The sequence below is a fragment of the Alternaria infectoria genome (genome assembly GCF_024043175.1).
Source record: "Alternaria infectoria strain BMP 0036 chromosome Unknown scaffold_8, whole genome shotgun sequence".
Classification (NCBI taxonomy): Eukaryota; Fungi; Ascomycota; class Dothideomycetes; order Pleosporales; family Pleosporaceae; genus Alternaria; species Alternaria infectoria.
Window position 1 is genome coordinate 1,118,353 of NW_026250697.1, and position 19,424 is coordinate 1,137,776.

The 19,424-nt window shown below is 54.4% G+C and overlaps 5 protein-coding genes across 5 annotated transcripts; 4 read left to right on the forward strand and 1 right to left on the reverse strand.

Annotated features, from left to right (window-relative positions):
* Positions 1–1,044: 1,044 nt before the first annotated feature.
* J4E92_005797 (uncharacterized protein) lies at positions 1,045–4,563 on the forward strand (the record flags this gene model as incomplete). The annotated part of the gene is made up of 1 exon (XM_051497175.1): positions 1,045–4,563. The coding sequence occupies one exon, from the start codon at positions 1,045–1,047 to the stop codon at positions 4,561–4,563; it is 3,519 nt and encodes a 1,172-aa protein (XP_051352835.1).
* A 3,023-nt stretch (positions 4,564–7,586) lies between these two features.
* J4E92_005798 (uncharacterized protein) lies at positions 7,587–9,398 on the reverse strand (the record flags this gene model as incomplete). Its single annotated transcript, XM_051497176.1, has 1 exon — positions 7,587–9,398. One exon carries the CDS (start codon positions 9,396–9,398, stop codon positions 7,587–7,589), a length of 1,812 nt encoding a protein of 603 aa, XP_051352836.1.
* Positions 9,399–11,977: 2,579 nt separating this feature from the next.
* On the forward strand, positions 11,978–13,136 carry J4E92_005799 (uncharacterized protein; the record flags this gene model as incomplete). Its single annotated transcript, XM_051497177.1, has 2 exons — positions 11,978–12,504; positions 12,554–13,136. 2 exons carry the CDS (start codon positions 11,978–11,980, stop codon positions 13,134–13,136), a joined length of 1,110 nt encoding a protein of 369 aa, XP_051352837.1.
* A 557-nt stretch (positions 13,137–13,693) lies between these two features.
* On the forward strand, positions 13,694–14,809 carry J4E92_005800 (uncharacterized protein; the record flags this gene model as incomplete). Its single annotated transcript, XM_051497178.1, has 3 exons — positions 13,694–13,848; positions 14,067–14,199; positions 14,252–14,809. The coding sequence occupies 3 exons, from the start codon at positions 13,694–13,696 to the stop codon at positions 14,807–14,809; spliced, it is 846 nt and encodes a 281-aa protein (XP_051352838.1).
* A 3,120-nt stretch (positions 14,810–17,929) lies between these two features.
* J4E92_005801 (uncharacterized protein) lies at positions 17,930–18,907 on the forward strand (the record flags this gene model as incomplete). The annotated part of the gene is made up of 1 exon (XM_051497179.1): positions 17,930–18,907. The coding sequence occupies one exon, from the start codon at positions 17,930–17,932 to the stop codon at positions 18,905–18,907; it is 978 nt and encodes a 325-aa protein (XP_051352839.1).
* Between the last annotated feature and the right edge of the window lie 517 nt (positions 18,908–19,424).

The following is a 19,424-nucleotide window of genomic DNA, read 5'->3' on the forward strand; positions in this document are numbered from 1 at the left end:
TGAGGGGCGGCGGCTGAGGCAGGGAAGAGCAAAGGGAGCAAGAGCAGGAATTTAATATGGCGGTTCCCAAGGGTCGGAGAGGCAGCGGGTGGTGGTTGAGCATGCCAGCTGCGACGGTGAGATGTGTGACTCTCACCGCAGGTCTGCTAGAGTGGCTGCCACAGGCTGTTGCGGCCAATGGGTAGGGGATCGGTGCTATGTCACGGCGGGACCCAGGGCGGCGTCGCGCCTGATTTGACAGGCAGAGGACCAGATTCGGGATTTTGGTGCTGCGGCCGCTGCAGGCAGAGGGCCTTTTCTGTCCAATGTGGTGTTGGCGCTTGACCGCCAGCTGTACAGCAGATACATGGCTACCATAGGGGGGCGCTGCAAAAATTTACTTCTCCTTTGCATTATTTGATTCTTCCCCGTCTGCTGTCTTCCACCTGGGACCGAAGGCTTAGGCGTGTGTGAGGTGCCGACAGTCGCCTCTGGAATTGTGATTTGGCGCCTTTGCCTGGGATACGCTAAGGCGGTGTTCAACCGTTCGCCCGCCTGCGCGCTGTCATTGGCTCCGCGCCCCCAGCCTCAGTCGCCTTCATCCCATGTTGCTTGGGACGACTCATCATCGCACATTGCATCGCGTCGCCTCTAGCACACCACCGCCCGCCTCCTCGTCGCCGCCCTGCTCCTGACCAGACCCCCGCCGAGCCTCACCAGCGACATCCGCGTGCATTGCCCTGCGGCCCGTTTGCTCATTTGGGCGCATGTCGCTTGGGCGTCAACAATAGACGACCGCGGTATTTTCGTCATTAGCACGGAGATTGTCGTGCAGAATCTGCAGCCCTCGAATCCGCAGCTTGAGGTGGCGTGGCACGGAGCATCACGTAGATCCATGGACGCAGACAGCCACAGTTACACAGGACCGCGACACAGCATGCAGTCGGCGCCAAATCGATAGCACCAATCCAGTCGACCCGTATCGAACCACCCCGACCAGGAACCTCCCCGCAGCGCGCCCGCCCGCCAACGTCACGCCCGAAGGCTGGCAGAGGGGGATAAGAGATGCCGCTGCTATCGGCCGACAATGGCGACTCGAGCAGGAGTCGCAGCCGCCAGCGCGCGCGCACCGAAGTGGGCGAGCACAGGAGCATGTGGGACCGCCTCAACTTCCAGAAGATCGGCTCCTGGCTGAAGAAGGACGAGCACACGCCGCCGCCCTCGCCCACCAAGCCCAGGATGTCCGAGAGCGTGACCAAGGAGAGCAAAGAGAACAAGGACAGCAAGGAGATCACGAGGCCCCATTCGAGCGGCGGGCTGCTGGGGCGAAGAGGCAGTAGGAAAGTCATCCCAGGTCTACCGAGGCCCCTGACCTTCAAGCGAATGCAGAGCGAGAAGAGAGACAAGCTGCTCGAGGTGCCCGAGACGGAACATCGAAGAGCTGTCTCGGAAGACCGCAAGAGCTCCGTGCCCTCGAAGCGAAACCCCTCGCCCCCTCCCATGTCTGTGCCGTCCATGTCCGCTCCAGACGTGCTGAGTCCGCACGAGAGTCATAGCGAGAAGGAGAAGGAGTCATCGCCAGAAATGGAGTCATTCCCCAGTATAGAGCGCACCATTGGCGGCGGTCCCGACTCCAACATACCAGCAGGCGCGCGCCAGGTCGACTATGGCATTGAAGAACCTGAAGATTACATGTCGGCCGGCGAAATGTCTATGATCGAGGGGCCCCCACAACTCCCGCCAGTGGAAGTCGCAGACGCCTTTTCGGACCGCGGTTCCCATCACTCAGGCTCAGACATCGACGATGTACGGTTGCAGGAGGAGCTCGAAGCAAAGTGGATCCTCAACCTCAGCATGCATTTCCGCGACCTGTCGGACCGCGAGAAGTTCTTCGTCACCTTTGCCGAGGAGCCCACCAAATGGAGGCGAGTTACAGTATCGTGCGACTACCGCCATCTCGAGGCCGACTCACTCGAGGCGGATCTCAAGACGATGCACTACCAACGCGACAAGAGCAAGCGCATTTACGAAGCCATCCGCGACTCCCTACCCGATATCCAGTTCTACGACACTGTTACAAACCTCAAGCTTGAAACTGCCGACGGTCGTCTCCATGTACACGTCACCGAGGATATCAACGAGGCTATCCCGTATCCGCCCACGTCAGCCATCGAACACCTCGACTGCAAGCGCTTCCGAGAGAGCGCCATCTCTTTTGACTCTCATATCTCAGGCTTCGTATACAAGGTCTCCGTCAACAACAATACGTACATTAAGAAAGAGATACCAGGTCCAGACGCGGTCGAGGAGTTTCTATACGAGATCAACGCTCTCGTCAGCCTGCAAGAATCCAAGTCAGTCATCAGATTCGAAGGCGTCATAGTCGATGAGCAGAACGAGCTCATCAAAGGGCTACTCATTAGCTATGCTGAGCTGGGCGCACTGGTGGACGTCATCTACGACTTCAAGCCCACAAGCCAATACAAGCCCATGGGACAACTCACCTGGGAACGCCGCGAGCGGTGGGCACGACAAATCGTCGAGGGTCTGTCCGAGATTCATGAAGCTGGATTTGTGCAAGGCGACTTCACCCTCTCAAACATCGTTATAGACAACGACGACAACGCCAAGATCATCGATATCAACCGTCGCGGTTGCCCTGTCGGCTGGGAGTCACCTGAGCTGGCCAGGCTGGTCGAAAGCGGACAGCGTGTAACAATATACATCGGCGTCAAGTCAGATCTCTTTCAACTGGGCATGGTGTTGTGGGCGCTGGCCGAACTGCAAGACGAACCGGAACGGCAACAGCGACCACTAACTCGCACCCTTGATCGACCAAACACAGATGTACCGGTCTACTTCCGCGATATTATCAGAGCCCTGCTCAGTGACTCACCCCAAGGGAGACCGTCAGCAGCAAGCCTGCTCAAGAAATTCCCTGACGATATATTAGACCGGGACTTCAAGCCTAAGGCTGCCATAAGAAGCAGTGTTTCTACACATCGAAGCGACAAGGAGTACATCGACCCCAGGACGGCAGTCGACCTCGAGGATATATCCAAACACCGCCGCCACTCCAGACAGCAGTCGTCATTCGAGGAAATCAACATACCGCGCACAGAATACCCCGCATCTTCTGGCTCATACATCATTCCCGACAACCGCTCCGAGCGTGGACGATCTCCTGGCCCCTTGAGCATCAGCGAGAGAAACAGACGAAGCGAATACTCGCCTTATCCCGGCCATCGGTCCGTCATGTCGCTCGATGACTCAGAGCTCGAGAACGAGCTTGCAAGCCTACCAGCTAGTAGAGAAACGAGGTGGGAGCAAATTTACGTTGACGGCGATACCAAGCTCGTTCAGCGAGGATGCGCCGACCTTGACGTCCATGACTTTGTCACGCAAGAGCCGAAAGACATATGTATCACAAGTCCGCCAAACGAGATGGAGAATTCATTTCTTGGGGGCAGGCCAGCCGACGACGCTCCGCTGAGCGTGTCATTTGTTGGACTCCAGCCACACTCTATGCGAAGTAGCGCACAAGGATCGTCTGATCAGGATCATCGAGAGTTTGGGAACAAGGCCTCCTTTAGCACTCGCGTACACGAACTGGCACAGACACAGCCAGACCAAGGATACTTAGATTCAGATGCCTCGCCGGGCTACGAAGAAGGTCGGAAATTCCAGATTCCTGCCTCTGGAGTGCTCACCAACCTCGAATACGACGTTGCCATGGACTCTTCTGCCTCCAATACTTCCCCCCCGTCGCGCGTCAGCACCGGCTCCTTTGTTTTCGATCGTCCAGAACCTTCACGCAGAGTTGGCACGGGCTTCTCAATAGCGCAAGGGTACCGTATGCCAATGCATCAAGATTCAGGCTTCGGAGATTCCGAGCGGGTATCGTCTGAAAGCGAGCGAATACGCCACAGTCTTGACGAAAGCATCAAGGATCTCAACTTTACTAGCGAAGATGAGGCAAGGATCGACGAGAGACTCTGGGATGAGAAAGGAGCCCCCAAGTTTGGTGAGGGCGTGCGTGCAGCCGAGCTGCAGATCAAGCCGGAGCCCATTCCCATATTCACCATCCCGGCATCCCCACGCAAACAAGATAAGCAGAAGCAGGCGCGCGCATCGATGCCACCTCCGCCAATACCGAGCGTTGGACCGGCAAACGTGCTGAGCGTTGAAGACGTCCAAGACAAAGCTCTAGAAGAGAAGAACTCAAACACCACCATTCGAGCGCCTAGTAGACGCAGTCCGTACGCAGGGCCAAAAGCTGTCGACTCTATGGATGTTGTTTCGACCGACGCCAAACATACCTCCAAGAAACCACACAATATCAGTTCGTCATCCAAGGATAAGCTATCGAATAAGAGAGCGAAAGACCCCTCGTACGACGATTACCTATCACCAGCCGAAGACGACGATGACGATGACGACAAACAAGCATCAAACGATCTCTCCGACTACCTCACTCACTCCATTTTCTTTGACCAAACTATTGATTACACACGCGAGCATCAGAAGCAGAATCAGAAGCAGAAGAAGACCACAGGTCACGGTTCGCAAGGACCAAAAGTTTGATATTGAGACCCTTCATTAACCTTTTCCTTCTTCTTTCTTTCCACCAATACGCATTCGCTTTACGCCTTGTCTTTATACCAAAGTCTTTAGTATTATTTTTAATCCTCATGTGTGTATTCGTTCCTTCTCAACTCCTTCCTTCCTTCTTTCCTTCCTCCCTTGTTTTGTTAGCGATTTTCAGGGTCATTGGTACATGAGCGTTTTCTTTTACGGTTGGCGGGCGGGCGTTGTATGTCATGATCTAGGTACTACCTCATGATGTACGATTGATTTTTCTTGGGATAGGCTGTGATGTCTCCATTTCAGGCGTTTGCTTTTGGGTGGATTGGGCAAGATTGGGGATACCAGGTCGATCTAGCATTTGGTAGCATAGATATGGGCATTCTGGGAATATATTGCATTGTCCTCTTGATTGAGTCGTCTTGAATGTGACAGTTTACTTTCGTTTGATCTCTGATGAGGGGGGCGAAGTGATTGGACGTTCGTAAGTGGAGGACTGTTCGCTTATGTTCATAGGGAAGGTGCAAGTCAAAAACCTCCGGAGCTCTCACTTTCTACTGGAGCTCCTTCCGCCTGCGATCTTTCTCCACCATCTGCCATCTGCATTCGAGCTACCTAGGTATCGCTTCGCAGACCTCAATCGAGAGAATTGGGGGCTACATCGTACTATCATGTGACGTAAAGTGGAACGCGGAGACCATGAAGTCACTAGCAGGGTGAAAGTCGCGAGAAAGGGCCCTTTCAAAGCGCGCTGTCGTAGGCAACACAAGCGCTAGCCCTAGAGCGGAGCTACACCGTGCGTATAGGTCTACGGCAGCTGCATTCATGGGAATCTTCCTGTTCTCCCACCACCACTTGTACGTTCCACGGTACCTCGTCTGCGTCGATTCGACTATTAGACGCGCTGTTGTAGCTTCCTCACATCACTACTGTTGACGACCAAAGCAATTGTTACTGGACTGCTTCACGAAGCCCCAAACTATTACACACCTACGACATGGAGCATCCACCCCAAGGACTACTAAGCCTCCCGAATGAGCTACTCCGCGAAGTCGTGGCGCCGCTCAGTCCAGCCGACCTCCGCCACCTGCGTGAAGTCAACCACCGAGCCCTCGACTTTATCCTCGACTATTCTCGACCATGTTTCACTGGACTCGCCGAGCTACCAAATGTGCTTATTCTGGAGGTTGTCGCGCATTTGAATGACACGGATCGAAGCCGACTTGCACGGACGAACTTTCGATTCTACTCTCTGATTATGGACGTTATCCTGGACAAAGAGGTGCGGACACAGGGGGTCAAGCTACTCGAGTTAGCATTGAGGACAGGAAGCAAGGGCTTGATGAGACGACTCCTACTCAAGGGTACGGATGTGGATAGACAGTTTTGCCATGGCTGGGGTTACTATCTCAGTGACAGCTGTTACTTGGCAAGTTCACATGCCACAACACCTCTGACATCCGCTGCGTACCACAGCGACGTAAAGATGGTCGAACTACTCCTACAGTTCGGTGCAAACGTGCACGCACTTTCCAACTACTGGATCCATGAGGGATACAGAATGGGTATACGGTCGGCCACACCACTATCATTTGCAGCATATCTTGGAAACAGACGCATAGCTGAACTGCTCATAGAAGCGGGAGCGAGTCCGATAATCGAGGGCAGGTCTGAGATGCTCTCTATAGCTATGAATAGACGACACGAGCCCATCGTTTCATTGCTTTTACAAGCCCTAGACTCTGCAAAACAGCTTAGCGCGTCAGTCATAAGAGAGCTCATCCAAATGGCTTCCGGACAACACTTTCGATCCCTTTCCACAAACGTAATCACACAACATGAGCACGTCATCCTACGGCATTTACCCCCTGCATCAGTCGACAAAAGTCAAGTTCCGGAATATATCCTTGCAGAATTCATAAAGTACGCTGCAACTGGAAAGCTCACTATGGTTGTCAGTCATCTTCTACGAATTAGAGGACGACTACAACTCCAGAAAACAAGCTACCTCGACGCAGCACTACAAAGCGTCATCTCGCTCCACACCCGTAAAGAAAGCGTCCTCAAGAGGGAGGTGCATCAAGATGTCTTTCAGATTGTTCAAGCATTGCTAGCGCATGGTGCAGACCCCGATTCTGTCGCTCAAGGAAAGTCTGCCCGAGACATGGCGACAGCTCATCCGGACCCTAGGGTGAGGAACCGACTAGCGAGAACAGTACAATCAAGCCGGCCTGCAAAAGAGCTACCTTCGCTGATCGGACGGTCACTAACCAATCCGTCGCAAGCTTTGTCAACATATCGTCGGCCACAAGAGGATCGACACTCAGCAAGCTTATGGGACTTTGTGGGGTCCCGCAATCAGCACGATCCACGTGGAGGCCATAAGAGCGATGAGGATAGCGTCCCCGAGAGTAATGACGTTGTTACAAGTGGTGATCAAACCCAGGGTACGGCGATGTCAGCTCCAACGACCAGCGCTATCATGTCTGAAGAGCAAGCAAACTTGCAAACAAACGCAGCTTCGCCTCCACATTTACATTCACAGCATGCTAGCTCGGAATTGGACTCAATTGTCCCAACACAAAGCGCATGGGTCAACACTTCCTCGAACATTCGTTCCGCCCCTACCGCTGAGGAAAAGGACTCGATGGAAAAGCCCATCATTCGTCCCAAGCCAACAAGAAGGATGCCTAGTCCTCATAGGTACAGGGTTGAGATACCCTTCGGATATCAGAGAAGCAAAGATACACCAGCAAAGAAATAGGAACAGAGAGTCGAAAAGATAGGTCCTCATTTGATCTCTAGTCAGTCGGGCAATGTCTGGGTTCATTCGAGACTGGACAGTAGATGAAGCAAGACAGAAAGGAAAGCAATAGTAGACACGAGAACAAAGACAATGGAGCTGATGCTATGAGCGATTCTTGTATCTATTCTAAACACTACATATTCAAACATGTTCTAATACCCGTGCATGTCCAGATGCACACCCCTCGGTACAACCCGGGGGAGATCGTTCAGTCAACTCAGAACGCAACAGCCTTCATACCGCGCTTGACGGGCATGTTGGCGATCTCATCGCGGCGACGAGATGAAGTGAGGAAACCAGCAGGATACTCGACAACGGCGTCGCCAGACTCTGCCGCTGGGGCTGGTGCTGCGGCGTCGTCGTTCTGCTCTTCAGCAGGGACGGGCTCAGCGTCGGCGGCCTCATCCTGCTTGTCTCCCTCGTCCTTCTTGTCGTCCTCTTGGGCGGCGTCTTCCTTGTCGTCGGCCTCAGCTCCGTCTTGCTGCTCGGCTTGACCCTCCTGTGCCTTCTTGTCCTCTTCCTCTTGCTTCTTCTTGTCCTCTTCGGCGGCTTTGGCGTCTTCGTTGGCTTGCTTCTTCTCTTCCTCAGCTGCCTTCTTGTCAGCTTCTTCCTGCTTCTTCTTCTCTTCCTCAGCAGCTTTAGCGTCAGCCTTCTCCTTAGCCTTAGCGTCTTCAGCCGCCTTCTTCTCTTCCTCGACAGCCTTCTTCTCCTCTTCCTTGGCAGCCTTGTCGGCCTCTTCCTTAGCCTTCTTGTCTGCCTCCTCTTGCGCCTTCTTCTCTTCCTCAGCGGCCTTCTTGTCGGCCTCCTCTTGTTGCTTTGCCATCTCCTCGGCGGCCTTCTTCTCTTCCTCAGCCTTCTTCTGCTCCTCTTCCATCTTCTTCTTCTCCTCCTCAGCTGCGCCCGGTGCCTCGGTGGCCGCAGGCTCAGCAACAGTCTCGGTGGCGGAAACGGTCATGTTGGCAGACGCAGTGGCGTTTGCAGCCTCACCCATTACCAAAGAGAAACTCTCAGTGACCATGGGTGCGGGTGGTGCAGCGTGGGTCATGGACATGTTACCGGCGGCAGGGGCTTCGGGGACGACGGTGACGGCAGCGGGAGGAGGCATAGTGTGCTCTGGTGCGGCCTGAGTCTCCTGAGGCGGCATCTCAGCTGGTGGAGGCATCTCGGCAGCAGGTGGTGGTGGCATCATGGTATGCTCGGGTGCTGCTTGGGTCTCGTGTGCAGGCATCTCGGCTGGTGGAGGCATCTCAGCGGGCATCTCAGCAGGTGGCGGTGGCATCTCAGCAGGAGGCATCTCAGCCGGTGGTGCAGGCATCTCCGCAGGTGGCGGTGGTGGCATCTCAGCCGCAGGAGGTGCCATGGGGTGTTCAGTGACCATAGGAGCTGGGGGCTGCTCGACCATAGCCGTGGTCATCGGTGCAACAGTCTCGTGAGTGATGGCCTCGGCTGTAGTTGTTGCTGCAACCTCCTCAGTGGTAGTGGCTGCGGCTGAGATACTGGCCATTTCCTGAGATACGTGCATGGCCTCCATAGCATCCGCAGAAGACTTGTGAGCGGCATCCTTGGCCTTCTCAGACGCGGCGTGCATGGACTCCATAGCATCTGCAGAGGCCTTGTGAGCGGCGTCCTTGGCCATCTCGGAGGCCACGTGCATGGCTTCCATAGCAGCGGCAGATTCTTGGTGAGCCTTCTCCTCTGCCTCCGCTTTCGCTTGGTGTTCAGCCTCCATCTTCGCCGCAGCCTCCTGATGAGCCTTCTCCTCTGCTTCAGCCTTGGCTTGATGTTCGGCCTCCATCTTCGCAGCAGCTTCCTGGTGCGCCTTGTCCTTGGCCTCCGCCTCTGCTACGTGCATGGATTCCATAGCGTCGGCGGCTGCCTTAGCAGGGTCAACTGCTGGAGCGGGCGCAGCCTCGCCCATGTGTTCGGTACGCGCCACAACCCTCGACGGGATGTCGACATTCCGGGGAAGAGGGCCAGCAGCGACAGCGGCCGCTGAAAGGAGGGTGAGAAGGGGGTATATCGTCTTCATTATGGGCGATTTGAGTGAATCTAAAAGGACAGGAATGAAACTTGAGTCTTCGTTATTACGACGGGAAAAGAGAGAATGAAGAGCTCAGCTCAATAAAATTAAACACTAGTGCACGGCACTTTGAAGAAAAGAAGGTAGGTGTTTGAAGACGACTTGATGTGAGAGTGGGCAGAACTTATGAGGCTCGGGGTTTCGCGATATATGTACCTTGCCCGGTTCCTTCGGCATGGAGGAGACTCAGGACCTACCCCTAGAAGCAAACAGATCATCTGGAGCAGTTCCACACTTGGTAGTGTTTGATGGATTCCCGGCATCGTTTTCGCCATGTCGAGGATGCCTTGAGGCGGTTAGGCGCCTAGGCAGGGTGACGACGACGCTGTTCCCCCACCCGTCTCGAACACTTACAGCTGCCTCTCCACTATGTAGACAGCATTGACAGTGCTTGGCATGGACGTTACCGGGCCAGATCCATGTTTGCGATGAGGCGCACGCCGCGATCGACCAATCAGATGCGTACCTGACGAGGAAGAGGCAGAGAAGCCTGTATCCGCTCGCCAAAGTCTTGGCCTGACAGGAACCGTCGGAGAGTATGTAGCAAGTCAGGCTGCAGGAGTATTGCAGTGTTGAGGCTCGCTTCATCGGCGGGGACGCATATATGCGTGTTGGGGTTGTGATGCGGATAAGGTTTCAGCAGCCCAAGACGGGCAAGTGTCCGGGTGTCATGGCAGCCACGAGCCTCAGGCGCAAGCCACAACGACGTTCGGAGACCGACATGATGTCAAAATCTTCAGGGAGCCGTTTGGATGTTGCACGTCCGAGCGTGCGTTTGCAGAATTTGCAGTCGGGGGTCTCTTGGTTTCATGACACTCTAGGTCTCGGGTGCGACGTCGTCCGAGGTCGAGAATGTTCACCAAGCAGTGATGGACGTTCTTTTTTTCCAGTAAAGGATGGACTCGTATGATGGGGCTATAGCGACCAAGAGAATCGAAACGATGATGCAAGTATTGAGCAGTCTTGAGCATCTTCCGGCATGAGAAAAAACAAACATGTTGGCTGCTACAATAGCATATACTATGACTGAGTTGATCTCAAAGCCTACGTTAATGTTAGATGATTGTACTCTGCTGAACTCATCCCGGTGCTGGCTGCAAAGATCTGTTTGACTCCTGCTGGAAAAAGGCGGCCAAAACGTCTGGTTCCTAGCTGCCTGGCATCAGAGGAAAGATTCTGCGAGATGCAGATGGGTCAGCGGCGGTGAACAAACGTCGACGTGTGTGTTTCTCGTATAACTTGGGTGGTCTCGTACGAAAACGCCAGGGCTGAGACGTAGTTAGGGGCTTCGGGTAGGGAGGATTTCACCGGTACTTTTAGACGATGCTTATTATGGGCACGCCTTACCGCCTTTGCTCGCCAAGCAAATCCGCTTCCATTGCGGCCCCGTCTTATAAGATCAAGCAATAGCTTGAAAGCCGCCCATCGTTGTCCGAATGTTCGCTCAAGTTTCCTCGCGCTCAGGGGCGGAGTACGGAGCAGCCGCACTGTGGATGGTCTTCCGAACGGAAGAGTATTCGGCCGCATCCGATACTACCACAATAGCAACGGCCCTATCCTCATCAATCCGCTGCGCTGCCAAGCAGAAAGAGGCAGTGTTGAGGGCACCGAGTTCAGTAGCGACGACGGCATTGTAGGAATCGCAATGTCATAAGATGCGGTTACGGCCAACCAGACCGGGTGGCATTTAGGCGAGCAGTTACTTGGATGCTTCCTTCCCTCTACGGGCCAACTGCGCCCCGACGAAATGAGCAATTGACGTCACAATGCTTTGTGCTTACTCCCGGGGCTTGGCCTACTTCGTTGATGCTGCCGCGGTGTTGCTGTGCAGTGGCGCCAGCACTACTTTGTGGTGGTCGCGTGCTCAACGAGGATGGGCACGCGACACAGTTGCCAGATGGGAACGGTGAATACGAGTCGAATAACGATGAGATGGGAGGAAGCCTGTGCCTTTAGCGGGTTGCGCGCCGCTGCGCATGTCCCAAGCCACTAAAGTTGAAAAAGTGGGACTTTGATACGCTGTACGCACGCTTTGATCAAGACGTCTGACCTCCTTTGCCGGCAACCCGGGGGCTTCGCGAACTTGTAGCAAGCACCATCATAGGCCCGCTAAGCATCGAGTGAAGCAGGCGGACTCCTCTCCTCTCCACCTAAGCTGAACCCTTCCCCTCTTTTGTTTCCCGTCACTCCTTTACCTGCCCAAGTGCAAGTGTGTTGTCAACATACTTTGTGTCCGACGACAACCCTCCGCGCGTACCCGGGGATAAAATAGAGCCGACGATTGCAAGCACTGCCGGGCCACCTTGAGCAGCATTATCTACGAGCATCCCGAGCCGGCGCACGCGACACATCATGGCGAACACGACGTTAGCAGACAATGGCCAATGGAACAGCAAACCAGCGTGGAAGCTGCCGGGATGGTGCGAACCTGTTGTACGTAGCCAAAACCACTCCACAGTATTCGTATACACACAGCAGCATGCTGACAGCGTCACGCGCAGATGGTTGCCAGCATCCTTTTCTTCGCCATGTTCATAACACGAAAGCGCGACTTTAAAATCTTCGGCCGGTCATCACAGCGCACCGGCTTCCTCGACAACACCCCGAACGAGTCTACCGACCGCCTCCTCCAGTCCGACAGCGACAGCGAATTCGACGAGATTAGCGCGGTTAAGAACCCCAACGCACCCAAAGTCCGAAGCATCTTCTGCTGGAGGGTTACAACACCCAACACATCGCGTTTCCGCCACCATGTCCACAGTCGCATACTGCAGCGCTTCCCTTTCTTGATTGAGATGTTCTATTGGGTTATCAACTATGCCTTCTACCGCATGACTGGCGTTGTATCGGCCAAGCTCTTCGCTGGGCGCGGAATATGGGACGTATCTCAGGAACACGGAATTGCAGTACTGGAAGCGGAGGAGTTCGGCCTCCTGAGGTTCTTGTTCCCGGTCCGAGAGAGGGACGTACAACAGTGGTTCATGCATGGACATCAAGATGCGCTTACGGTGCTGAACAAGTGCTATGCGCTGATTCACATCCCTGGAACTGTGGGGTAAGTTTGCTGTGGCCTGAGTTCTTGCATCACCACTGACATTTTCAAGCTTCATCTGCTGGTACTACTACGTAGCCCCGTCGTTTGACACCTTCGCCATCGCCCGCCGAACCCTCACCCTCACCAACTTCTGCGCTTTCATGACCTTCGTTGTATACCCATGCATGCCGCCGCGACTTCTACCCAAGGAGTACGGCTTCCTCGACACCGTCCGCCATGACGACGCACAAAGTGTATGGATGAGTGGCAAGTTTGTCAACCAACTCGCAGCGATGCCCTCGATGCATTTTGGCTACGCATTCTGCATTGGCATGACCATGATCTACCACTCGGGTCTCTTCCGCCGCACCTTGGAACAGGGCGAAGTGCGCAAGAACGCCTTCTGGAAGATCTTCTACCTGATTGTTGGAATAGGATACCCCTCTTTCATCCTGACGGTCATTGTTGCCACGGCCAACCATTACTTCATGGACGCCTTGGTGGCTACCTGCTTCGTCTTCTTCTCGTTCCTTTGCAACAAGGTCTTCTACGTCTTCATCCCGCTCGAAGATCTCCTGCTTTACGTTATCCGGGCAGATAAGCCCGTTCCTACAACCGGTGACCGCTTCCACGAGAAGGGTGGCCGGTTATAGTTTTGGCAGCTTGATCTCGGCCTTTGGTTTTGGTTAACTACCACGGTCGCTTACACTTCGTCGCATTTACAGGACATAGCATTACAGGCGGCGTTGGTCAAAGTACACGCATCGCACTTGGTTATTAGACACGCGGCGGTTTACATGTACATGTTCTGAATTCATACTCAAACATTACCCTTCGATTCGTTCTTCGGTTGTTACTATAACTGGATGCTGACCAGTCGTACCTGTGGACGCAAGCTAGAACGCGCCAAGGCCTGTTCCTGCGTTAGCGCAAGTGAAAGCTCCCCAGCATTCGCGACGCGTCCGAGCTCCCGGCGTGTGCCAGCCATCGTCTCCAACCTCCCCCTCAGCACTCCGTAAGTCAGTCCACCCATCACCAAACGCGATTCGTGCAGGACGCTATAGCGCTTCACTCTATCTACTTTTCGCAAACCATACTGCTTGTCGTGCGCTGACATTCCATTCCGGGACAGCTACTCTTGAGCTTCAGATAGCTTCATTCGCTTTCGCACACCGTCCCTCGTTCTCGCAAACACAGAAACGCAGTCGCCATGGCGGATCTCGAGCAGCAAACCCCGATTGAGGGCACACCGATCGACGACATTGAGATGGAGGGTGCGGGTGATGCTGGAGCTGGCGCAGGCGAGGAGACAACTCTCCTGCCGGAGATTGAGCCCGAAGCACCCAAGCTGGTTCTCTTCGCTGAGTAAGTGATGGCCACGTACATTTTCCGGTTCGCTGGATTGGACAGCTAGCTCGCTTGAGACGGGGTGCTACTATCGGGCGCATGAAGTTTGCCAGCTCTGAAGGGCTGAAGGCAACGCGCGCAACACCACTCTCAGCTCTATGGGCTATTAGCATATACTTCCTGGCTCTGGAATACTAGCGATACGCATCATGAACGCGCGGCTAACATGCGACCAGTCTTATGAAGAGTCCGATCGTTGAAGTCGTCGTTGGCTCAGGAGACAACCGCACCACATACTCAGCACACGAGGCAGTTCTCGTCAAGTCACCAGAGTTCGCCAAACAGGTCGAGAAGTTTGCGCCAGGAGGGGTACGCTATCACGCCATCAGCGAGTAAATATGCGCTCACTAACAGTCTCCAGCCTCGTCAAATCGTCTACACTGATTGCGATGTCGATGCGATGGGCTCAGTCGTCGAATACCTCTACACAGGCGAATACTTCCCCAAGAAGACGTCAGCCGCACGCGATGCGCCCCTCGAGAAAGACCCGCGACAGCCTGTAACCGATAATGACGGCTTGGGTCTCCTCGTCCACGCACGCATCTATACGCTTGCCGACCGTCTCCAACTTCCTGAGCTGAAGTCGCTCGCACACTCCAAGATCCACCGCACAGCGTCGACTGCAAAGGGCGAGCTTGCATACGCACGCTACGTATACAAGGAGTCCAACCCGGAAGATGCCACAATCCGCAAGCCCGTCGCTGCTTTCTGGGCTACACGAAGCTACAGCCTGCGCCACGACGCGGAGCCAGAGTTCAAGGCCATGTGCCTGGAATTCCCGCAATTCTCGTATGACGTGCTGCAGCTCGTCTTGGACCAGCAGGAGAAGAAGCGTGGTGGCGATGATGGACCAAGCCGAAGTGGACCAACTGTGGTTCCTGGAAGCACGAGGAAGAGGGCTAGGGTGAGTCAGGTGTAGATGCGATATTCAATGTTGCTTCGTGCTTGATTCACCTCGCCGTCCTAGACCACGGCTCCATCGACCTCTATCAAGACTACCCACAACCAACTAGAAGCGCTACTCGCATCTGCCTTCTCGCGTATCTACCCGAGAGTCCTTCCGAGTCTCTTTGCAAATCACCTCGAACGGCAGCTGCGTGTCCCGCGTAGCTTCGGCGATATCCTGTTGTTAAATCTGCAGGCTGTTTTCCCTGCCTACTCCGATTTCTTTTGTCACATACACGTCCATGATCTTAGTCAGTTTACCGTCGAGGACCAGCAGCGAACTGATATTCGATAATTTCAAAAATCTTGTTTATTATAAGGTTGGAGGTAGCGCTGGCTGGGACGGAAAGTTTTCGAATGTAGTACCATGTACAGTAGCCGAGATAGGTATTTCTGGAATCGAAGCCTATATAAAGCAGACGACAAGCTAGTCGATTTGGGATATCTGATTAGCAATTGGTGCAACGCCTCGACGGCGCCATGTGAGAAACAGTATGTTGTTGAGACCAGCCAGTAAGACGTGGAGGTCGTTCCGTCACGGCATAGTGGTGCGTCCCCCAGACTTCGTATGCCAGACATCGAGATCTGAGTAAGCCCTCTAGTTTCGTTGCTAGGAGCGGAGTGTACTTCGCCCAACACAGATCGGATACAACAGATAACGGCAAAGTATAAATTCAGTGGGCAAAACTACCGTGAACTTGCGGATCCTGTAAAATACATGGTTATACGCACCTCACACAAGGAAAACGTTAAAGAGGTCTACAGCCTACATTAAGATAGAACATGTAAGATATGATCTGCAAGTAACCCTGGGGGAGCTTCAGAGATGTACGTGCACCTTACTTGAGGAAAAGACTGACTACCTCAGAGCCTACGTTGACGCTAAGTCGCCTCATTGCATATTTTGATCTCGATGTAGGCTGCAGCCTGTCTAGTATTTGCCTTGTCTGAGTGAGGTGCAGCCATCTCTGAATTTACCCCAGGGTCACTCACAGATCAAATCTTACATCTTCTGAGACGCGACGAACGATCTGCGGGAGACTTGCATGTAGCTGCTGTCATGAGATGCAATTACTTGCATCCACCCTTGCTGGAGAAAAAGCCGAGAGATGCATGGTGACGTTGACGGGTAACTTGCTGCAGGGACGGGGGTCGCCTGGCGCGAACATAATACAGCGCTATAACAGAGGTACAAGTTTTGTTGGGACGACGGTCTTGTACTGTATGCATAGTGACCTTTGCAGGAACGTAGAGGCGTTGCTACCTGGGTACATAGGGTGCCAAGGACGGTCGAAAGAGGGGTTATATGCCGCTTCGTGATGTGGAGGTATAGCACTTGAGTGATTAGTAGGGTAAGGACAGTTGCGAACCAGGAACGACCGTGATCGTAGAAACAAGCAGTCTTTGATACTGTTGGGTAGGTAGTAAGAAGGCAGATGGAACTAGCAACGCCGTCGTTCAAGTGTGTCGACTGTCGAGCGGACCAAAGGGCTAAGGTGATATCCACGCTAACGCTCACGGAAAGCTGAATCGGGGCCTTCCAGAGCTCGACGCTCCCATAGCCCGGTAATTTATAGCATGTCGTCGATCCGTGAACCATTGGCGATGACTGCGGACAATAGCCCTCTGACATCTGTCACCCATCGGGTCGCGAAATTGCGGACCGGCTGTCGACGAGTCGAAGACGCCACCCGAGGGTACGAGGGCCGGTCTGGTCTGCGCGAACACGTGGAGGTGCATCGCCGTGAGTGAGTCTACGATATGCGGTGGATCGATTGGCTGCAATGTGCGATCGTAGAGTTTGTGACACAGCGACCCGGGCCCGCGATGCATGCGTAGTGCTGCTTGATGTACAATCGGTCAGGAGGGTGTGCAGCTGCGTGCTACCATTGCCCGCGACTCTCATGCAGCGGGCACGCGCTAGACGCGCATTGGGAGCGGATATTCTGTAGCCCCAGAAGTGTGAGACATGGTCACGATGGCAGAAGTGAAGTCCCAAAGTGGTGGAGGCAAAGCACAACAGGGAGGTGGATATATACCAGCAGCCGCGGCCCAGCTGGCATGAGTGTGGACCCGAGTCTGGCCAGACACTTCTAGGATTCTAAGATTGATTTCTCCGAGCGTCCAGTTCATCTCGGCAAAGGCTCTCACATGACAGTCGAATAGGTGTCTCGAGGGCTTCTGCGCTGCGTCCCAGGCTGGACAGACCCTGCAGCGCCTCGCATCTGCCCCGCAGTCGCCTGGCCAATATCTCCCAGCTGCAGCACCTCATACGGAACCCTCTCCGGAACTGCTCCAGCCCATGCATGCGCTCATCCCGCTGCTTCTTACTTAACAGCCAATTAACCGCCAATCACGCCTGCCTGGCTCCACCGTCTCTCCTGCTCCCTCTCGTCGCGTGTAGAGAGACAGGCTGCTTGGTGATAGCTGCGCGTCTTCTGCCTGTACAGCACGGCCCGGTGGGCCAGCAGTCTAGCCTTTTTCTGCTCTCACGAGACCCGCTCCCGGGCCTCGCATCGTGAGTCGCACACTCTTCAGCGCTCCACGTACCTTTACATCGTGACCCGCCAGCGCATTCGGCGGGCCTCACCGCGCGCATTTCCAGCCACTTTACGCTACTGCCCATGGCCACCGTTTGTACAAGACGGCAGCGAGCTTCGGAACGGCGCTTGCATACCAGTTCCAGCCAGCTTGACCAAGTCAGGACGCAATCCTTCTAGCGTCACTTGACCCTACAAACCAACGCCACGCCCCGAGGCTATCGATTATCGTGTCTTCAATAATTCCGTCTACCAGCACTACCCGTCTTCATCATCTCCTGGACGCCCGCCTGCCGTACTCCTGCTACACAAGCACCCTCACATCCATCGCCAACCGCCAATACCAATACGAACCCCATCCTGGTCGACACGCTAGCCGCGCTGATCGTCACCTCCAAGTGTAAGCTAACATCCTATACTACACTGGAGTTTTGTTGATCCATGGCAGACAAAGCACATACTTCATCGCACATCACTCTCTCCGACTATTCCTCGACACGCTCTCCGTCTGCACAGTATATCGGTAGACATCGGCAACATATCCACACGTCCAAATGATCCAAGTCTGTCACTCGGCCCCTCCATACAAGACCGTGCATCCGAGGCGACTCGTGCTTGCACCGGTCATACAAAACCAAACCACAATGAATCCCCCCTCAGCACCCAACCCGGCAGGCGACGCAGGCGTACTACCAGACTTCAACAACCTCAGCCTCCAGGACGCACCATCACCGCCTGCCAACGACGACGATCTCGACGTTTTGACCATGTCACGGGAAACCGCCATGAAGTTGATCGCACGCTCAATAATTGCCATTGCCAATGCAGCTGGCGATGTGCCCGCCACACCACCACTTTCGCGGCCCGGGACGCCTGGCGGACGGGAAAACCACCTCATACGCTCCCACCGACGGACAGCGTCCAGACCAGCGACGCCTATCCCCGCCGAAAAAGAGAATCACCAACCGACCGAGCTAGCTCCACCGGAAGCGGGTCACGATGAGCCCGTCACCATACACGACATTGGCGCCGGAGCGCAGCCCGAGTCCGTGCAACGAGCCAACATGGCTCGCAAGTTTTTCTCCAAGACGGTGCCCAAAGTCGGCGTTGAGGAGTACATGAACCGCATCCAGAGGTTCTGTCCGCTGTCCACGGGTGTCTGGCTAGCTGCTGGGTCGTACATGTTGCGATTATGCGTTATCGATAGGAGCGTTCCCCTCACATACCGGACGATGCATCGGCTCATCCTGGCTTGCGCCCTCGTAGCGATGAAGGCATTAGAAGATCACAGGTGGCCGCAGAAGCGCTTTGCTGCCGTAGGAGGTGTCGACGAGGCGGCACTCAGCCGACTTGAGCTATGTGTAGAGTTCTTGTTGTCGTTTGACGTACAAATCTTCACACCAGAGAAGCTCAAGGAGCTGACACTTCAACTGCAAAAGGCGGGACAGGCTGCAACCATGACCTGTAGATTACCGACATCCTTCAGCCTGAAGATGAACAACCCAAAAGTACGGAATGCGCAGGCTGTTTGAATTGGAACGACACTAGGGCAAGCATCTCGTTTTGTTTGGAATTTTAGGATATCCCCATCTAGCATGGCAATGGCGTTTGAGTAGCAAAACACGGGCATGACGGCCAGAGAAGCGTCTGTACTATAGACACCAAGAGGTGTACTGGAGAGAATCTCAAAAATTTCGACGTGCAAACACAGGCTGCATTGAAACCCACTTTTGGCGGTAGAATGTGGAGACCCGATAATGTAGATTCAGGTACCGGCTCCAAGTGGAGGAGATGCGAGCCGAGCAAGTCATGTGCAGGCCGAGATAGCTGCTGATAGTGTTGTTGAGTATCCATGGAAACAATGGCAATCACTGCAATTGGCAGATTGTTGACTTGGATCATGTACGTCCTTTTTCCATGGTGTTGAGGCGTCGCAATGAGACGACCATCCTTGCCAATCACAGTTTAGCGTGCGCGGCAACGACGATCGTGCCCCTGGCGCGCCGCATGTTGCTTGATTGATTCCAGACTGCATCCTTCACCCGACAC